The 19,666-nt window shown below is 34.8% G+C and overlaps 1 protein-coding gene across 2 annotated transcripts in view; it reads left to right on the top strand.

The window, feature by feature from the left end:
• The window catches only part of LOC144419943 (uncharacterized), a 36,803-nt gene extending 18,409 nt beyond the window's left edge, over positions 1-18,394 (top strand). Inside the window, exons 8-19 of one of the 2 annotated variants that reach the window (XM_078110204.1) lie at positions 4,456-4,623; positions 5,400-5,567; positions 6,469-6,589; positions 6,893-6,962; positions 7,722-7,804; positions 9,496-9,562; positions 11,577-11,638; positions 13,031-13,294; positions 14,738-15,523; positions 15,923-16,014; positions 16,581-16,665; positions 17,074-18,394. In XM_078110204.1, the coding sequence (XP_077966330.1) occupies positions 4,456-4,623; positions 5,400-5,567; positions 6,469-6,589; positions 6,893-6,962; positions 7,722-7,804; positions 9,496-9,562; positions 11,577-11,638; positions 13,031-13,294; positions 14,738-15,523; positions 15,923-16,014; positions 16,581-16,634 (1,935 nt within the window). In that variant the 3' untranslated portion in view covers positions 16,635-16,665; positions 17,074-18,394. Of the gene's footprint in view, positions 1-4,455; positions 4,624-5,399; positions 5,568-6,468; positions 6,590-6,892; positions 6,963-7,721; positions 7,805-9,495; positions 9,563-11,576; positions 11,639-13,030; positions 13,295-14,737; positions 15,524-15,922; positions 16,015-16,580; positions 16,675-17,073 lie in introns of both variants that reach the window. The other variant, XM_078110205.1, reaches the window with a different exon arrangement.
• The last annotated feature ends 1,272 nt before the right edge of the window (positions 18,395-19,666 follow it).

Here is a 19,666-nt window from a genome sequence, read left to right as displayed (position 1 = left end):
AAAAGGTTGGGATACGCTGCTCTAAACTCTACTCTTTGTACAAGTGTCAACTGAAGGAGTGAATTACTATTTTCTAAAACTCTGAAATTAATCCAGTTCGGCATTCCCTACCCATTCTATTTCACCTTGTGTTCGATGATTTGAACTTGTGCAATCCATAATGCAAATACGGTCAAGTTTATTGCCCTTACCACTATGTCATAACGCTTATGCGTTTGAATTTATTGTTCTCATGTCATGTTATCCTATCATCTTCAAAAATTGCTGCGTGGTTCGAGTTTTTGATAGATAAAAAGATAAAAAGTAAATTGAACTTTCAACAGAAAATAATATTTTTAAAACAATTAATAATAAATGCTAATCAATCTAAAATTCTATTTATTTCCAACATTGCAGACTTTATCTGTACCATGACCACATATACGGACCCCTGAAATAAGGGATGTCGACTTGTATAAGCTTGAGTCACAGCATAGTACATTAAATTCAGTCACTAAAGCACTGTTAACTATAAATCTTTCGACATAATATACAATGGAAAGAGTTATTCTGATATAAATGGTTGTACTTTTTACTTGTATATTAGCAAATCCCAATGAGACAGGTGAGGTTTATTGAGACATAAATTAAGAATGCTATTTCACTGTAAACCTTGAGACAAACTTTAAACTTTAGTCTTTTGTAAATAATTTATAAATTACCATTCACTACTGGAACCTGGCTAGTTGTCTCAAGATCTTGCCTTTATTAAGTTTCAATTTTGATTAGGTTGCTCCCAGTTAACAATTTATCACAGGATTTTATTGGTGGATTATAATGTCTATGGGAAAGTGGAGAGGAATCGGCCACCTAACCCCACAAACTATTTTGTTTTGGTCTTTTGCACCAAATAGTCAGTCTTTCAGTCACTGAATGTTTGATAAATCAGCAAATTGTTCCAAGCAGTGTTTTCAGAACCGGTATTGGAAAGAAGTGAATTTTTCCACAAAAATGTCTTTTTCAGACAAAAAAATGCCCGAAATGTACACAAAATATAGCAAGGACAAAATTAAATTGCCCAAATTAACCCAATATTAACCCATGTCCTAAAAATGTGCCAATGTTTAAAAATAAGGCTATAGGAACCGTGAAAAATATTTTAGAAAGTGATTCGCGACTCGCGGATATGAGACATTATAATGGTTTATATGCACAAAGACAAACCCACATGTAACATCGATTCTTCATTGATAAACCATGCGTTTTTATTAATTTTGGTATTTCTTGATTCTGACCCTTGTGCAATTGTTTATCAATAATCACAATATGATTGACGATGAGTAAGGTAAATATTTCAATAATAATGGAGATGAGCATTAATATCAGCGGTAGGAAAGCATAAGATGCTGTAAAAACCTTTAAAAATATAGTGGTGATAATTGCCTTGTAGTGATGGTGCACAGAAGACAGAATGAAATACTTTTGACCGCAATACCCTGATTCGATAAAAGTAAAACGAGCCCGGTGTTTGTTCTGAATAAAAGTAAAAAATTTTGAATTGTAAAAATATTAAAAATAAAGGTTATCTCCCCATTTAATCTTTCCTGCTGGCTGCGCCGTGGAGTAAAATATAACTTTACTCAATATTCAGCCACATAAATTAACATGATTCCTACAATAAATGAAGTTGTTGAAAAGTGTGTAGCTAATGCGTAGCGAATTTATCATCAATTGCAAAATAGCCATTAAATATATTTATCCTGGAAATTTACAGCAGATATGTCCTTTGGAAACCACCTCCCTGAAAATTTGTATGTGTAGTCTAATGAAACGAACATGATCTGGTTCTAAGCATATAAAATTATGATCGAGCATTGGTGTTCAACTAAAACACAGATTTTTTTTTAATTGTTCTGTCTCGACTTGATTTGCAGTAATATGGAGAAACTCTTGGCAGTGTGACGCATTAAGCTGAATATGCTCGCATGAATATGCTCGCCACCACACCTCTGAATACCCTGCGTGTGTTGATGATGGCTAATAATGCCTTGTCGAGTAATGTCCCTAATAATTGATTGTGCGATCTGCCTGATGTTAACGTGTCACAGTTGCGCCACTCGCTAGTTTGTTCTGTTGCTGTAAGCATCTTATGTTGTATGTTATGCTGGTGTAATAAAAAAGTGTAAGCGTATTCAGTTGAGCCCTTATTCTAAAATTTCTTGGGTGTAGAACTCAACATACAAACAAGACATTACTAACAGCGTGGGTTCGCATTCTCGAATCTCATGTAGGGTTGATTATGTATGAGAGGATTGCTGGACTCCTCGCTATCGTAGGGTGGTTCACGTAACTAACAGATGGTCGGTTATGGCTTTCTCCATGATCAAGTCCATGCATCTGAAAACTGGCTAATTAATCTCATACCCGTCACAATGGTAACCGGACAAGAGTCTGTAGTTCGCAATATGATTAGGCCATCTCGTCTACCTTCCTCTTCCCCAGGATAAATATGAAAACCCTAATTTTAGCGCCAAAGATTGTTCTCGTCTCGCAATGTATAAGTCTTGGATATTGTTTAGGATGTTTTCTTTATGATGTAACTGCTATCTGCCAGATACCTGTCCTGGTCTGCTCTGCCTATTTCGTACAAATGGCAGGCCTTTCTGTTTGATATGTTCCAGCATTCTGGTATACCCAACATTTTTAGGCGCCAAAATTATATTGAAATATACGAAAAAATGGTGAGAAATAAGACATTATTGTAATACATGGAAAGAGAAAATATATTTCAAAATAAAAGTTCAATATCATCGGTTATGATGATTAACAAGTGCATCAACACAATATGGGCTGGCCCATACCTCAGCATCTTGAATGGCCCATACTTCAGATACCCTACCCTACATGCTTTCAAGCAAAATTTGAAAAAAAGAAAGAGGAGCTGTTGTAACCAACACCCTCATTAACAAGACATTTGTCCAGGTTCCTAGCCTATCAACACATTTTATTAAAAAAACACAACTGGCTGCCGACACCTCCCAACTCCCCATTACCAATTTGTGAAATACAATTGGTTTGATCACAATGATTGTCACCTGAAACATTTAATTATGTTATCTATTTATCTTCACTTGATAAAAACACCCAACCAGGCTATATTTAAAGTTACAAGAGCGTGTCAACTTTCAACTTTGGAAAATGTGGATTTTGACAGAGTTTCACCAAATTGAATATGAATTTCACTATGTTGTGTTTTAAAACCGTCTCAGGCTGGGGCGCCCGCATGGGATTATTGAAAAATTTGCTGTCCAAATCCAGTACCGAAAGAGTTAATATTGGTCTTAGCTATTTATTGCTGTATTGTGCCATTCCGAAAGAATTGAAAAAGGCTCATAACTCCGACGCAGCGTGCGTGTTATATAAATAGCATCATTTGAAAATTGTCGATCAAAATGTCAAATATCTGATGTGAACCAGATAGCGAATGATCGCCGATAACTCCCTTATGATGGTTTAGTATTGGTTTAGCATGTATTTTCAGTCATACATTCCATTCCTGGTCTTGTAATGTTTTAAAAAATATGATTTCGACTGCACCATACTAGGTAGGTGTATGGAGAAATTTTGAATGTAAATAAAACGTAAAATTAATGGTAATTGTCACGCATAACGGCGCACATTAGAACGTTTACGTCTTTCTACACGCAATTTTCGTCAGAAAAAGGAACATTTTTTGCGTTGAAGGGAGGGAGTGATAATTACAGGTGTGACGTCATCAAAATTGTCATTTGAACCGTTGCACTTGAAAATTCTGTAAATACAATTGTGAATTTCAGATTTCATTCCTGTTATAATAGTGGTTGAGGTATTACAAGAAAACGTTTAAATATAGAGTAATTAATTGGGAATAATTATTAACCCTCTACGAGACACAAAATCTCTCAAGTTCAAGGTAAACATATATTGCTGAATAGAACTCTAGCACACGCTTTCAAAAAGCCATGAATAAAGCTTTAGAGCTTTATGGTTGACAAAAAATTTGTTCCAAAAATGACCCATTCAAAATGGCCCCAGGAAAGCGGCCTGAGAAGAGTTTTGCCAAGTGCTACCACTTCATTGAATTAAATTATTCTGACCTACAACCTCGAGACCTTTCAGAGTTAGGTCAACATTTTATGACGCATTACTGTTTTACTACCTGTGAGTATCGATAATTTCATAAAGCTCGAGCTTCTATTCCATTTGGCAACATGAGACAGAATTCTCAGTGTTCGAGTAGCTCACCCAATATATTTCAATTCTGATATGTTTACTTTTGTGGTTCAATGTTGAGGTCTTTGGAATATTACCAGCATATCTTGAATCAATAACTAGCAATACCATAAAAATCCAAGTCCAACGTAATTTTCATTTCTCACTCAGTAAAGATCCAATTATAGATTTCATGGTTTATCAATTATTCTTGTCTCTTTATAGATCATGAAGTTTTACCTGCAAGAAAACACAAACATGGGAGTTGAAGGTTTATCATCAGTTGGACAAATACTCTCTAATCAATCCTATGTTGAACAGTTGAGCCTTGAAAACTGTAACCTGTCCTCAGATCAACTACAAGCTTTCAAATCATCCTTGGGCAACACAGAGGTATAACACAATAATAATCACATAATTGAATTGTTTTAAAAGAGTTAGAGGAAAATTTGAATTTGTAATACTGTAAGTTAAGTTTTATACCTTCATAGCCCAAAATTGGAGTACACGGTGAAATTTATGAAAAACTTCTACAATTTTAATTTTATCTTTTTGATAATAGTTTTCAGACCTTCCTTTATTTAAAAATGTGTTTGAAATACATAATAACCAATTCTTATGACCAATTTAGTTCTGTTGAGTCTTGTCCTGTGTGGTTGTGTAAAATACCTAAAATTGCCTAAATTTAGTAAATCTCAATGACACAGATGAGACCTTTTTGAGACATTGCTTTTTCACTGCAAACCTTGAGACAAACTTTAACTCTTAATTTTTGTTCAGAATTTATAAATTACCATTCAAAGCAACCTTGAACTTTTGAAACTCTGATATTTTTTTTTTATATTACAAGAGCTTGTCTGTTTGTCTGAAATTTCAAGTTTGTCCATGTTGCTCAGAGTTAACAACAAATATTTTGTTAATTGATTTTAAATGCTACCAATTTGTGAAATACAATTGATTTGACCACAAAAAATGTCACACAAGTAAAACATTGAATTTTGATAATTATTCTTCCTCATTTGATGAAAACTCACAACTTCCGACACAAGGCTCTATTTTAATGTTACAATGCATTTCTGCGTAATATGAACAATGTGGCTTGGGCAGAGTATGACTGTTATGTATTTCATTCACGTCGGATTGTTCTTTGTATTTGTTTATTTCAACAGATTGGTGTGTTGGAATATGATGAAGATCGTATTGCAAACCATGAAGATATTGTTGCAGTTGCAAATCTGCTTCCTAATGTTACATATAAGTTATCATTGCAGAGATGGAAAATAGCTGATGAAGATAAAGAAATATTGCAGAATCAATTGTATGAAATTGAATCTGAGGTTTGAAATTCCTTTTGGGATCAACAATTTGTAAAATATGGTTCAGACATAAAATCAATGATTTGCATAAAAACTGAAATTAACTGAAAATCTAAATTGTTCACGCTGGACTGAACATATTAGAGTTTCACATATTAGAGTGTTATTAGACACGTAGTGGACATAACGATCGTTTTGATATTATGATGTTCTTGTTGTTCTTGTTCTTTGACACGTTTTGAAGAAATCGCTTTTCTCTTTGATTACTGGACCAATCGCTTTGAAATTTTCAGTGAGTGAAGATTATATTTTTTGCCAGAGGGCTATTACTTTTATTTTTTGCTATGACGTCATCAAAAATATGTGTCAAAGCTATGTCCATAAATTTGAGCATAGCTCTCTTGTTTCCATTGGTGTCATTTCAATTCTTTAAAGCAATTCTTATAATTAAAATCGATTCGGTCAATTTGATTGTGTTGCACATAATCAATATTTGCTATATTTTAATCATGTTTATTTGTGTTTTTATAAAAAGAACAATTTGCATAGTACATTTTTTAGTTCCCAAAATTTATCATTCATCTTGCTCTACTGCATTGAGAATTTATTTCAATTTTTTCATCAAATGAAATTGAGAATAAAAATTTTACATCGTCAAGATTTCATTCGTGTTTCTGTTTGAATAAGAAATATTCTAATTTCAAGTAAATGTACCAATACTTTAAAGCAATTATCAATGAATTTTATCGAAAAGGTTTCCAATAATGGAAAAATTTTATGAATAAGCATCCCGTCTATATAGTATGGAGTGATAAAATGCATTGAATTCCAACACGGAAAATATTACAGACCATTGACAGTTTAAAAATTATTCTTAAAACCTTTCAGTACTAATTTATTATAAAAAATTTATTTATTACAGAAACTAGAAATTTACTTGGATGGAGGCATAATACTCAAAAGTCAAAGAAAGTCAGCGGATGCTACAACCAATGTTGTCTTTTCTAAACAACTTCAGACCACAACTTCAAAAGCTGAATTTGGTAAGTTATAAATATATTTTTAAATTGAGTAGTGTGAGAGGATTGCTGAGTTCATCAAGTCCATGCATTTGGAATAGTAACTGGTTAACTAATCCTATACTCGGCCAACATGCACTGGTAACCGGATGATGAAAGAGAGGCCGCGGTTTCTCGTATGAATAAGCAGTATTATCAATTATTCTTTTCCGGGTTAAATAGGAAATTCTATCATAGTTTGTGATAAACGATATTGAATAGCTCAAAAGAGTTGTCTGATTCTTAAATACTATCATTTCTTGATCATGATTTATTTTTCTTTTTAAGGATCACCAGATGACAGTTTTCGGAATACTGAAGAAAAAGTGGGGACTTCACAAGAAGTAGGAAGTCCCAGGTTAGATATGACAGTACTTTAACTTTGTATGATTTATAATGTTCACCTGTATTTCAATTGTCAAGGGGATTGAGTGATGGCCTACTGCAGCGGTTTACATAACAACAGCGCACCCAAATAAAAAATTGCTGTTTTATGTTTTTAAAGTTGTGCGTCTAAAGGAAGAGGAATATTCATCTAATGCACTTGTGGCTATTGCAAACGGGTGTTTGCACAAACTTTGGTACTCTCGTAGTATGTAAATCGAGATGGCAGACACCTGAACATACTATGTGTACCAGTTTAGGGTTATCTTGGTTCACATATGGAAGGAGCGCCCAAAATTCTATATTCTATAAGGTCATTAAAATCTGAAGTCAAGTTGACGAATTGCTCATCTTTGCTGGTTGATAATTATATATGTTCATATACACATTTAAAATGAAAAACTATAAATTTATATTAATTACAATATGTAAAATATTTAATCATATATTAGTTATGTTTACCACAATTCTGTTAATTTTCGGGGCACTCTTAGCAAATTGCCACGTTGCACTAGTGGGAACCGGTGGTCTAGAGGTTAAAGTGTTATATATTATCTATCACAGGATGGAAATCTTTCGTTTAAAGTCCATGCCCACACCTGGCGCACAATCTTTAACACCCTGGGTAAGGAGAAGGGTTTTGAAATCGAGTAATAGGAGCCATTATTTTAACCAATGATATTGATATATAACCAAGCCATTGATATATTCGAATGCTCTAATTTTTTTTCAGAAGTGAACTCCTGCTGTCTGGAGTAGAAGCAAAACAATCAGATGAAGAAGTAACTAAACAACTTGCAAAGCCAACTCAGCATAGTAAGTCAGCCATACTAATAGAATCAGGTAGAGTTGGGCTGAGCTAAATGCTTGTAATTATGAGGAAGTACTGACCATATAACCAATTTCAGACATCTGACTGGGCCACACAAAAAATTTAGTTTTGCTGTTAACATAAAGAATTAAAAATTTCCCACAATGAAAAAATCCTATTTATGTAACATTTTAGTGGGACACTTGAAACTTCAAGTTCTCTCATAGTTTGTTAGGATCAGCTGTGAATGTTGAATATAAACCACTACTGCAAAAAAGGCAATGTAAATGTTTTGTGCTGATCTTAAAGAGGGAATGAAACATTACAGTTTCATCCAGTCAAGCAGTTTTGAGCCTGATTTAAAAAAGGCCACTACGCCACCTGATAACAACTTAGCTAGAACTATATAATTATTCAATGATATAATGACTATAACTTGAAAAAACTGGCGCCACACCTTCTCACATAGGATTCCAGCAGTTCTGGATTTTTTCAACAATCCAGGGAATCCAAACTCAGGCAATGTGGCGCATGGTTCCAATTGTTAGAAATATGCTTCCTCCCATCGCACCTATGATTACCCCCCCGAGAGTTTGCAAGTTGGAATCTTGTCAGGGATAATTATTTTAATAGGATTGTGGGACATTGTTGTAGTGTTGTCCAATTAACCACTGGCTGGTTACAGCTTCGTCTATCATCAAGTCCATGCATTTGATAACAAATAACTAACTAATTGCTTACAAGTCTCATACCTACATGGATCACAGGCCGCGGTATGCCATATGCTTGCGCTGTCTGATCGACTTTCCTCTCCCCCGAGATAAATACGGTGTCTAAATGATATTTTACTTATGCAGCTTACTTTTTACATAATTTCCACGATCACTGAAAACAAACCATTGTTTCCACACTCACTGAAAACAAAGCATTGAACTGATCGTTAAAAGCAACAAACTTGGAAAAACAATAGGCATCTTGGTTTGACACATTCTACACATTTCCTTACTCCTGCAAGCGGTTTTCTTGTATTGATTATGACTACAATATAGATCTTTAGCATGTGGCGATAACATTATCGGAGCCATAAGTTCTTCAAGATAGGCTATGCTTTCAATGAAATTTGTACGATTTAATCTATCTACATAAATGAGAATATCATGCCTCTGAACAAATAAGAGAATGCATTCAAATTGAGACAATAATAAAGTTTGTGAGTGAGGTGGATTGAAGCCTCCACTCATATTTTGGGTTAGCTAATATTAGAATTCTTTGAATGAATTATTTGAACTAACTATATATATTATTGTAAATTCAAAATAATTAATTGGTTGTTAACATTAGTAATCAAACTAATAAAAGTATTTATTTTGACCATCTTTTCCTTTTTTGCCATTTTGATTACCTTTTTAATATTTAAGCATAGTTAAGTCATTACTTCAGTGGTTGTATATATAGTCTTTATGTTTAAACAGCTAATTGAAGTTTCTAAATATGAAAAAAATTGTAGACCGGATGACAAGTGTTAGTGGCCTAACATGTAATATAAAATATAATGATTTTGATTTAAAACTGAAATAAATTAATATAAATTTAAAAAATCTGAACAACATTAAGTAGGATATAGAACTTTATTTTTATCCTTCATAAAAATTGCTTTTCTTACGCAAAGTGGTAATTAAATTTTTTTTTTCTGTAGGCGATACCTCATCTAGAACTACATGTGAGAAGAGGAGAAAAACTTCAGACGGAGATGGAGGTCCAAGGTCAGATAAATTATTAACATAGTTAAAAAATAATGATCCTCGAAACAAGAGAGCTACGCCCAAATATATGGACACGTCTGTTCGCAGTACTGTACAGTTTACCGTACCGTCGATCAGCGTAAGGAAAAAATCGCAGCAAAGTACCGTAAGGACTTCGTTACGAACCATCGACGTTAGATGTCACGTGATCAAAAAGAAGAGGAGTGTCGGCTATGCGTCCGCAGAACGTTCGGTGACGTCATAGCAAACAAAAACAAATCTCACAGAGCTAACAGAAATATTTGAAATAAATAAAAGTAATAGCCTTCTGGAGAAAAATGTCATCTTTAACCGGTAAAAATTTCGAAGCAATCGGTCCAGTAATGAAAGAGTAAAGCGTTTTTTAGATTTTCCACTAGATGTCCAAAAAGTGTCAAAGAACAACAACAAGACCAACATAATATTGAAACGATCGTTATGTCCACTACGTGTCCAATAATTGTTTCATACTTGAGTCTTAATTGTGATTGCTATATCTTTACCATCGATATCTGTTCTTTGTCGGACTGAAATTATCTATGGAACAAGTTTTACTTCGACAGAGCATAGATTTGTTCATAATCTTGTTTAGACTAAAGTCTAAATGTACATTCGTCATGGTTTGAATACAATTCCCTTTTAAGATCTTATTGTTATGAGAAATTGACCAGAAAAGTTTAAAGCAGTTGCACAAAAGGCATCTTGAAAATAATTTTGCTCATAATTTTCATGTCACCCAAATTGAAATGATAATTAGAATCGAATTTTCAGCACATACAAAGACTAGGATCTGAGATTCTTCAACTAAGGTTATATCCCGAACCTCCCTATGGCTGTATAAGTAACTTGTTTTCGAGGCACTGCTCGGTTAATCTACTCATAAACTCCTAGTGGATTTCAATGTCTTAGCACAGTGGTTCTCAACCTGTGGTACGCGTACCACTAGTGGTACGCGGGAGCTTTTCAAGTGGTACGCGAGCAGATTTGAATTATTGCAACAATTACTCTTTCAGTTGACTAAATTTATGTCGACAACGCTTTATCTTCCATACTGTATGTATTCGCTGAACAGCGTTTATGGATGTTTCCCAAAGCATCAGTTTTTCTGTTCATTTCCGTAACCATAACCAATCAGCAATGAGTCAATAATGACACGTAACAATTGCAATTTCTGCACCCCAGCCGCTCAGACACATCTGTCAAACAGATATTCAAGCATGGTTGCAAACATTGCCTCGCTTTTGTAGTTTGAGTGATATTTTTCAGTTTTCAGTTGTGTTTCAAGAAAAGAATTGTAAATCAATTAACTTAATTGTCATTATGTCTTCCGCGGAGCTTTACTTTAGTTGCAGTAATCAAACGAATCTCGCAAATGCTGCAATGGACAAGGCTAAACTAGCTATATCAGTACCTGCAAACGCGGCACATGGTTGATTAATTTTAATAAAAATGATAGTTTCGAACACATAAGCCAGTTCATATGCGCCAACACATCAAACCACTCTCAGAATAAGCATAAAGTTTGCAATAGTAAAGTGTAGGGATAATTTTTTCCGGGGTCAATAGTCGGGGAAACGTTCATAGCCCTGGTGCGCTACCAGTCCTTGTCATTAGAGATCGCCTTCGCCCGATATTGCCCACCATAAATGAAGCGATGTGGGCAAGTCTTGGTCCGTTTTTCATGCCACAAGGGATGTAGTGCCACATTATCAAATACCCCCATAGCACGTTTCTTGTGTCTTTTCCCTCACGCCTAAAAGGGGGCTTTATCGGTGGTACGTGGCTATAGTAAAAAACAGTAAAGTGGTACGCGGTCAGTAAAAGGTTGAGAACCACTGTTTAGCATGATGGACAAATCCGACTTTCCAACCAATGTCTAAAGATTATCTAATTTTGAGTGATTTTAAGTGACAAACGAGGCAAACTTTGCCAACCAAATAAAATCCAGTCAAGAAATTTTAATTTGTTTCCTTATGTACATAAACTTTGTTTTCAGAAGCAAAATCCCTACAACTGAAGTAGAGGAAATTCAACAAGAAGATGAAATAAGTCTATATGGTAATTCTGACACATGTTAAACAACTTAAATATTATGAGCAGTATAGTACTTGTATTATGTTTGTGATTGCGTTTAATCAAGTATACCAGGTTGGTCCAAACCCTGTTATGACACGTTTTGTGCTGCGGCGCCCAGAACAAATCCAGTGACTAAAACATCAGCAGATGTTCGTATTCATTAGCAGAACGTTTTTGAGGTATTCGACCTGGGATTGATATTTGAATCTATAAACATCAAGACAGTGTCATTATGGACGTTCTGTGATCGGTACTGTCACATGTTACTGGTACGGGATGGGGGAGAGGGTGGCGGAGGGCACGAGAAATGAATTGTCTTGTGCAGACAGTGTCCGGCAGATTATATGACTGGATTTGGCCTTTTCATCTCAAACTCCTTATTTAGAGAAACAATCGCTTAAGTTAAGAAACGTTTTGTGCCTTTATTTTAGTGAGCCATGTAATAGCAGCAGGAAAACGCAGAGCTGTTTTTGTGGCGCGCAGTCAGTTTTTTTTTTGGTAGGTCCTGAAATCCATCTCAAATGTACTTGGTTGTTCTTTGGCAATAGCGCTAGGTCTACTCACACTGCAAGTTATAAACTAGTCAAACTTAACAATTCATCATAATATCAGTGTCAGAAGAAAGGTTACAGAGGAAAACTGGGAGGAAACTGGTTTCCTTGCTCACAACAATTGTAGACTACAGTCACTGGTCTGCTCCCAAGTAATATCTATTACAAAAGACTATAATTTTAAGCGACATTACAGAATTGAATATGAGAAAAGATACAGATAATATAACTGTACTTCTGGGGAAGTAATTTTGAAAGAACTAAACACTAAACGCTTTATATATCTTTCTTGATATAAAAAAAACGACCCATGCAACATAACAATAAACTAATTAGAATGGTAAATTATTATTTTTTAATATATTTATTATAAGTAAACTCACAGTATTTCCATCAATCCTGGATTTTCTCCGACTGCTACCCACAAGGCCTCTTTAAAATTGCGGGCCTCCAACTTGCAGCTTGAAGTACAAAATCGAAAGTAGTTTGATGTTTTGTACAAGCATAAATGTAAACAAAGTTAATTTTTTAACGTGATATGTATCATTCTCTCATAGTTTGTTTAGATCAGCTTTGTCAGAACTGTCAACATAAACTGTTGGATTAGGATTTCATGGTTGATGGGGAACAACCTGAGTGTTAAAAAGGGTCAAACTAAATGGATTGACGGGCTAAATCTTAAATCCGAATCTGATTCTTTTGTACGTGTGTTCTCTTTGTCATGTGCAAGAGGTTTTCAAAAAGTCCTGTTGCTACAAATGAGGTGTCACACGCTCTCACATCTGTTTTAATATCTGCGTTGAGTTGAAATATTTGTTTTAAGCTTTGCCGCAAATTGAAAATGTTTCATCTCAAAGAAGTGGATCCGACATTCTTTTGACTTGGAATGAAGTACCTGACAGCAATGTTCTATACAACATAGAAATCTTCTGTGATGATGTTAAACTTAGGAAGACTCACATTGCAGAGATTCCTCAGTATAGAATGAAGTCACCTACACTCGGTAAAAAATATCGTTTCCAAGTCTGGGCTAAAGATGAATTGGGGAACATTGGAGTCAAGACACAGTCAAATAATGTTATAAAAGGTATATTTTCAGGATTAAGTAGATTTCAATTTTTTATGTCGTTTACTTCTGTGAATAACACACATATACAAGAGAGCAACCACTGGCAGTCAGAATCATATTGTAGTGACGGTAGACTTTCCAACTCATTGTAACAATTTATTCCAGTTTTTGCCATGGTTCATATTTTGATCGACTACAGCAGTGGTGTGCAAACTGTGGCCCGCGAGATAAAATTGTGCAGCCCGCGGATAAGTATGGTACCAAATTTAAATGGTGGGCCCGCGAAATGAGCTTTCGTTCATTTAATCTGGTACGTGTGAGCAATTCCAACCTGTTTACATCGCAAAGCCTATACTGTATTAGTACCTGGGTGCCGCTGCCATATTAGCAACGCTGGCTAGCAAAATCCTGTTGCTAAGAAAACATAGGAAAGGCGCGACCCGCTGCCGTACCCAGTTACTTGTATCTGGCCCTCCTGTAATATAGGTTGCACACCCCTGGACATACAGCATGATAATAAAATATCAGCAAAGCAAGTAAATAATTACCGTATGCGCTAAATTGAGACTATTGGGATTTCCAGCAATCGCATTATACTCTATAGCAAAGATATCCAACTCGCTGATCGCCATGTCCCAAGTGGTCGATCACGTCTGATATTGGTGAATTTAACAACATACCACAAAAAATACGACATACACATACAGTATTTGAGTCTGGGCAAGCCCTCTAAAACATATATTTACATAACAAAAATAAGTTTTACCATTGCCAAGGTTTGAAAATGACGCTCCGAATATTGTGTGTCTTGCTGACAAACGATACTACAATAACTTCTGGAGTATGCAAATGTTATTGTCTTATTTTAAAAGTAGTGTGAAGAATTTTATTTGCAAGTGGCATCAGGATGTCTAATTTTTTTTAATTCCAAGCAAACAAGGAATTACTTTTGGAGGAAATTGCATAGCTACTGCAGTTTGATGATATGAATAATATCTAAAATAAATGATGAAACATTTACTTTAGATACAATTACATAATCAAATTTACAACTTAGATGGAATATAGAAAATACAAATTTTGCGTCCATTTTATTGAAAATGTGCCGAGCCTATTGGCAGCGGTGGAAGTTTTTATGTGTGTGTGCAGTTATATGCATATTCAATACCCAGAGTGAGGAGAATGAAATTTGAATCCAATACGTGTGATCTGCGATGTCACGTAGTTAGAACTATATAAGTATTCAATGATATCATAGCTATAGTTTGAAAAAAAAAAATTCTGTATTTGGTTTTGAATGACAACATCATGACATGGAATTATCAAGAAGAATATAATCCAGTAGCAAGCTTTCAGATTTGAGTTACCGCATATGCAGTTTTATGAACCTGTTTATTTATAAAATAAAAACATAACTCTTTTTTTGCTTAGTTGTTAACAGTAAAATCAAATTGTTTTTAGTTGAAAACATTGCAGTGGGAGGAGGTATAACAAATATTAACGAATGCAAAGTTTTTTTTCCGGATGGAACATTCAATGAACAAACAAAAGTTTGGATGTCACTTGGATTGGACAATTCAATATGCCCAGCACAATACTATGCAATCACACCAGCTCTTGACATCAGTGCAGAATCAACATTACACAAAAGCGCAGTAGTACAAATGAAGTCATGGCGTCTTGAGCTGAAGAAAGAGGACGTTGACATACTTCACTTTACCAATGACACTGACTGGAACGTTATTAAACCTGATCTAGTCACGCATGACAGAACTATAGAATTCCGCTGTCAAGAGTTCAGTCGAGTAATTGCCACTATCAAACGATGGTGGTATCCCCCAGTTCTCAAAGAAAACTTTCTGTATATCATGGGTCACAACCAAATCTGCATCACATTTTTTAGTCTAAGTGAACTTGTTGAAAGAAACATAATTACATATTACGAGAGCCGTGGTGCACACCCGGTACCAACAAGATTCAACCAATTGATTTTAAGGCACGGAGACAAAATTCATCTCCAACTACGAATCGAAGGAGGGCCTGGAGACTTGCAGTTCAATGAACCTAATGGTCACATATTTTCCGTAGATGATGACTTCTTAATGGCATCAAGACATGACTTTGAATTTGAAATTCTCCCTGACTTACAACCATATCCTAAAATAATCATCAAATGTGTAATGGTGAAAAATGAAGATGAAAATGATAGAAAAGTTATAAAATTTACTTTTCCACTAAAACCTCCAGGTGAGGAGGAATGTAACTATTGCCCCGAGCAAGTTTGCTTCATTCCAAAATGAAAGATAAATGTCAAATAGTTTTGTATGTTGGTTAAAATCTAGATTGAACAGAATGTACATTACATGATTGGCCAGTTTTGAAAATCCCATCATTGGAATATGTAAAGTTGAATTTTATTACCCGACTTTTTGCATATTGAAGTTGTAAAGAATGTCTTATGTTAACTGCGCATTGTCTTGAGAACCTACTCACCACTAAGTTTATTTACTTGGACGTAGATTTTGGTACATCACACTTCCATTGATATATATTTTTATAAGAGAATAAATCTTTAGTTTGAAACTAAGCCAAAGGCGATCATAAATCTTTTCTGCATTAAACATCTTTTTAAACTTATATTTATAGAACGCAGAGGACCTCCAAATATCAACTTTGCTGGTGCAAATATTGAGAATGTGCATTTACCGGAGAGAGAAAATCAGAACAATCAGCAAATGGTAAAATTTGATTAATATTTATTCTCAACTTCCTATAATTATTTGTATTCACATGTATCACCTCAACCACCTCTTACAAGATGTAATAGACAGTTACAGTCTTGGCGGTGTGGTGCATCGTATGTCATGTTATACACTGGCCACCACACCTCTGATTACCCTGCGTGGGGTCGCATCACATGGGGAGGATTTCTTGACTCCTTGCCATTGTAGGTTAATTCACCTAATCGCTGGTCTGTTATTGCTTCCTCCATCATCAAGTTTATGCATTTGGAATGATTGGCTAACTAACGCCATGCCCCAAGTTAAACCGTGTTATAGGCTTTTCCTTCCCTGGGAAAAATATGTTGAGCCTATCCTATTTCAGGTTGATACCAAGCCACAAAATGTGATGTTACCATACATATGGAACTTTGCTATACCAAGAGACCAGACCTGTGTAATATTCAACCAATAAACCATATGAAATATTTAATTCCTAAATTTGAATGATATTTGGCTGCATTTTTATAGCAGGTAATAAAGATAAAACATATGCTAGATAGTAAAAATGAAATTTTTTCAAGGGACAAAATGATCAAGGAAATGGTGGAGCAGTAGGTGGAAACCAAGCAATATGACCACAATAGAATAAACCAATACAACATGAAGGTGATGACAGTACGTGAAACACCATTGACAAAAATAGCTTCGCAAACTTGATCTCTTTCTTTATGTTCCCGAAATAGTTCTTGGAGCCAGATTACATGAAACAATAACTTATTTTGTCTGCATAATTTATGTTTTCAGAATTTCTATTTTTGCTATGTGTACTGTACTATATAATTGCCTTCGTTTTTGAACGTAGTCTTTACATATCTGCGAACGATCAATTACCCTAGAAATATTATTATATTTGCAGGAATTCTACCAAGTTCATTTTAAACAAACAATATTCAAGATTTGTAATATTTTCTAATCTAATGCCTTATTCCAAAATTAATTAGAAAGTTGTTATGATATTTTTCTACTGAGGACAGTTTTCAGCGTCATCTGAATGAACAAATTTTTTTTTTTCAGATTCCGATGATCTTTGCTAAAAACTTCATATACAGATGAGAAGTATCGCAAACTGAATACATTCTAAAGACAATGATTAGATAAAATGTTTCATCAACATGCCCTATAATGTTACTGTCGACTGTCGTATATTCAACATTAAATTTCTCCAATATTCTCAAACTGAATGCCGAATAATACTGAGGTTCATAACTTTTATCCATATAAACACATTATGGACATGCACATGTAGCACATGAATTAAATATTAAAAAAATTAACCTTCAAAGACTGTTCCCTAACTAGTCAAATTTTTCAGTAATATTAGAATTTAAGCAAAAATTTTATAATCTTTTTTTTGTGAAATGCTGACTTTGCACAGTCTTAGATTGTAGAAGCATAGTAAAACTGAATCTTGTTCATATCCATCACTCTTCAGCAAAGATTTCAAGAATTAATATCCGTCCCTCGCAAGATTTGACCTCTTGAACTGACAGGGGTAATCTTGGTAGATATGCACCCAATCCTGATTTGCATGTTTTTTCATACAAATCCTTGTCATTCCAAGTTTATGATTATTTTTCCCTATTATTTTTGAAAATTCGGCTGAGTGTTGCATTAATGTTTTAGCTTTTTGTGTATACTATTTTTAGTGAGACACAACAAACACACTTGAAGTTTTTCCAGAACATTATGTTTTTATGTCGACCAGTTTCAATTTTTTTTATGTACCGTGTTATGTCAATTTTTGTATGGTATGTCAAGTTCCATTAGTTACTTTAGATTTTTCGATTTTTTTAGTTTTTTATGTTTGACAACTACTGTACATCATCTTGCTGTATTTGAATTCTTGTTGTATATAAGTTTTTTTTAAAACCTCACATTTGCTTAAATTATGAAATATAAAAAAAATGTAAAAATAACCAAAAGCTAAAAAATCAATAAAAAACTATAAATAAAAAAAAATTCCAATGCATTAGCCTAATAGCCCAAAACTCTTGTACAATACACACATTTTACTAGAGTGTGTATTTTACAAGAGTTTTATTTGTATAGTCTATTTTATGTCTGTTGTCATATTATAAAGCAGCAGTCCTAAACTGCTGTAATAATTGTTAGTATGTGTGCATGTAGCACATCTGTGTCTTAGGCCAGTAAGGTCTTGAACATGTACCCCGTCTCTGTTCTACTGTTTAATTATTATGCAGATATTGTTACATTTATACATACATACAATAGTAACTCTTATTAAATAGCTATTGTTCGAATTTTTAATAATTTTTGTTGTGAAATGCATTAATGCAAGATATGTATTTTTCATGACTGCTATAATAACCATTGGACTGAGTAATGAATTTTGTTATGTCCGCTACGTGTCCTATAAGAAGGTAGAATTGATAATAAAAAATGGGTAATGGACTTACTTTGTGCATCAACGTGCACAACAGGCTATTACAATATCTTTCGAGGCTCCCATTTAAGAGCTAAAAATTCATTGAGAAGAGAACACATGGAAACAGCCTATTTATGGTGAAATGTAAACTTGACAATTTAAAAATTAGGCCGACGTATAGGGATACTGAACAGTTGACAAAAAGGTAGCCTACTCCCGGAGTATGTGAACCACGATGGCGGACACCAAACGTAGTATGTGTACCAGGTTAGGTAGGCTTACCATACGTCCCGCTTTAGGCGGGACAGTCCCGCTTTTCAACGTCTGGTCCCGGTGTCTCGACATGTCAGCCAAATGTCCCGCTTTGGCGTTCAGCCAATCAGTATAATACATCAACAATACCAATTAGAATGTTCTTGATACTGTTGTTGCTGTGCAGCGTACCGTTAGCCTTCTTACTGAAGGTGGGTGCGTTGTTTTGTTTGTTTCTTTAGCGGATAATTGCTACATTTTGTTACGTGTAAGCCCCGTGCGCCGAAAGGGTGCACAACAATAACGTGAATTTATTTCTATTTTTCGAACTGGAACCGATATTTACACAGACAGCGCATGAACTTTCGATTACAATATGGTCGATGAACACGGTCGGGAAGGTTTTAAATGTAGGCCCTCAATGTAAAATTTACAGGTGCAAAAATCCAGCTATGGTCTTTGAAGGCGTCCCGCTTTGAGGTCACAAAAATATGGTAACCCTAAGGTTAGGCCATGATTTTATTACAATTTTTCTTATTTCAGTCTTATTACGAGTTCGGGTCTAGCCAAGTGAATCCCGGAGTATTTGTACCAGAAATTATAGCCTAATCATAACCTGATACACATACTGACATAATACTTTCCGGTGTCCGCCATCTTGATTCACATACTTCGGGAGCACAGACAAAAATGCCAAGCGTTCCAGACTGGCATCTAGTTGCAACTTCGACCCCTGTCCAGCGGAACACCCAATATCAATAGCCCAAATGCGTAAAGTACTTTTCGTTTACGTACTCGCTGCGCATTTAAAAATAAAAGTATTATACATAATTAGTTTGAATTCGAACACAACTTGCCATCAAGAAGGGGTGCGCAATGGCAAATAAAAAAGGACGAGAAAGTCAACAAAATATAAATATGAAGCCCTTGATTCACTAGCTTTTATTCCCACCTCCGTGAATCCCTTAT

Source organism: Styela clava, chromosome 2, assembly GCF_964204865.1.
Source record: "Styela clava chromosome 2, kaStyClav1.hap1.2, whole genome shotgun sequence".
NCBI classification, from domain to species: domain Eukaryota; kingdom Metazoa; phylum Chordata; class Ascidiacea; order Stolidobranchia; family Styelidae; genus Styela; species Styela clava.
The sequence above is the reverse complement of the archived record's forward strand: the minus strand, read 5'-3'. Positions and strand labels throughout refer to the sequence as shown.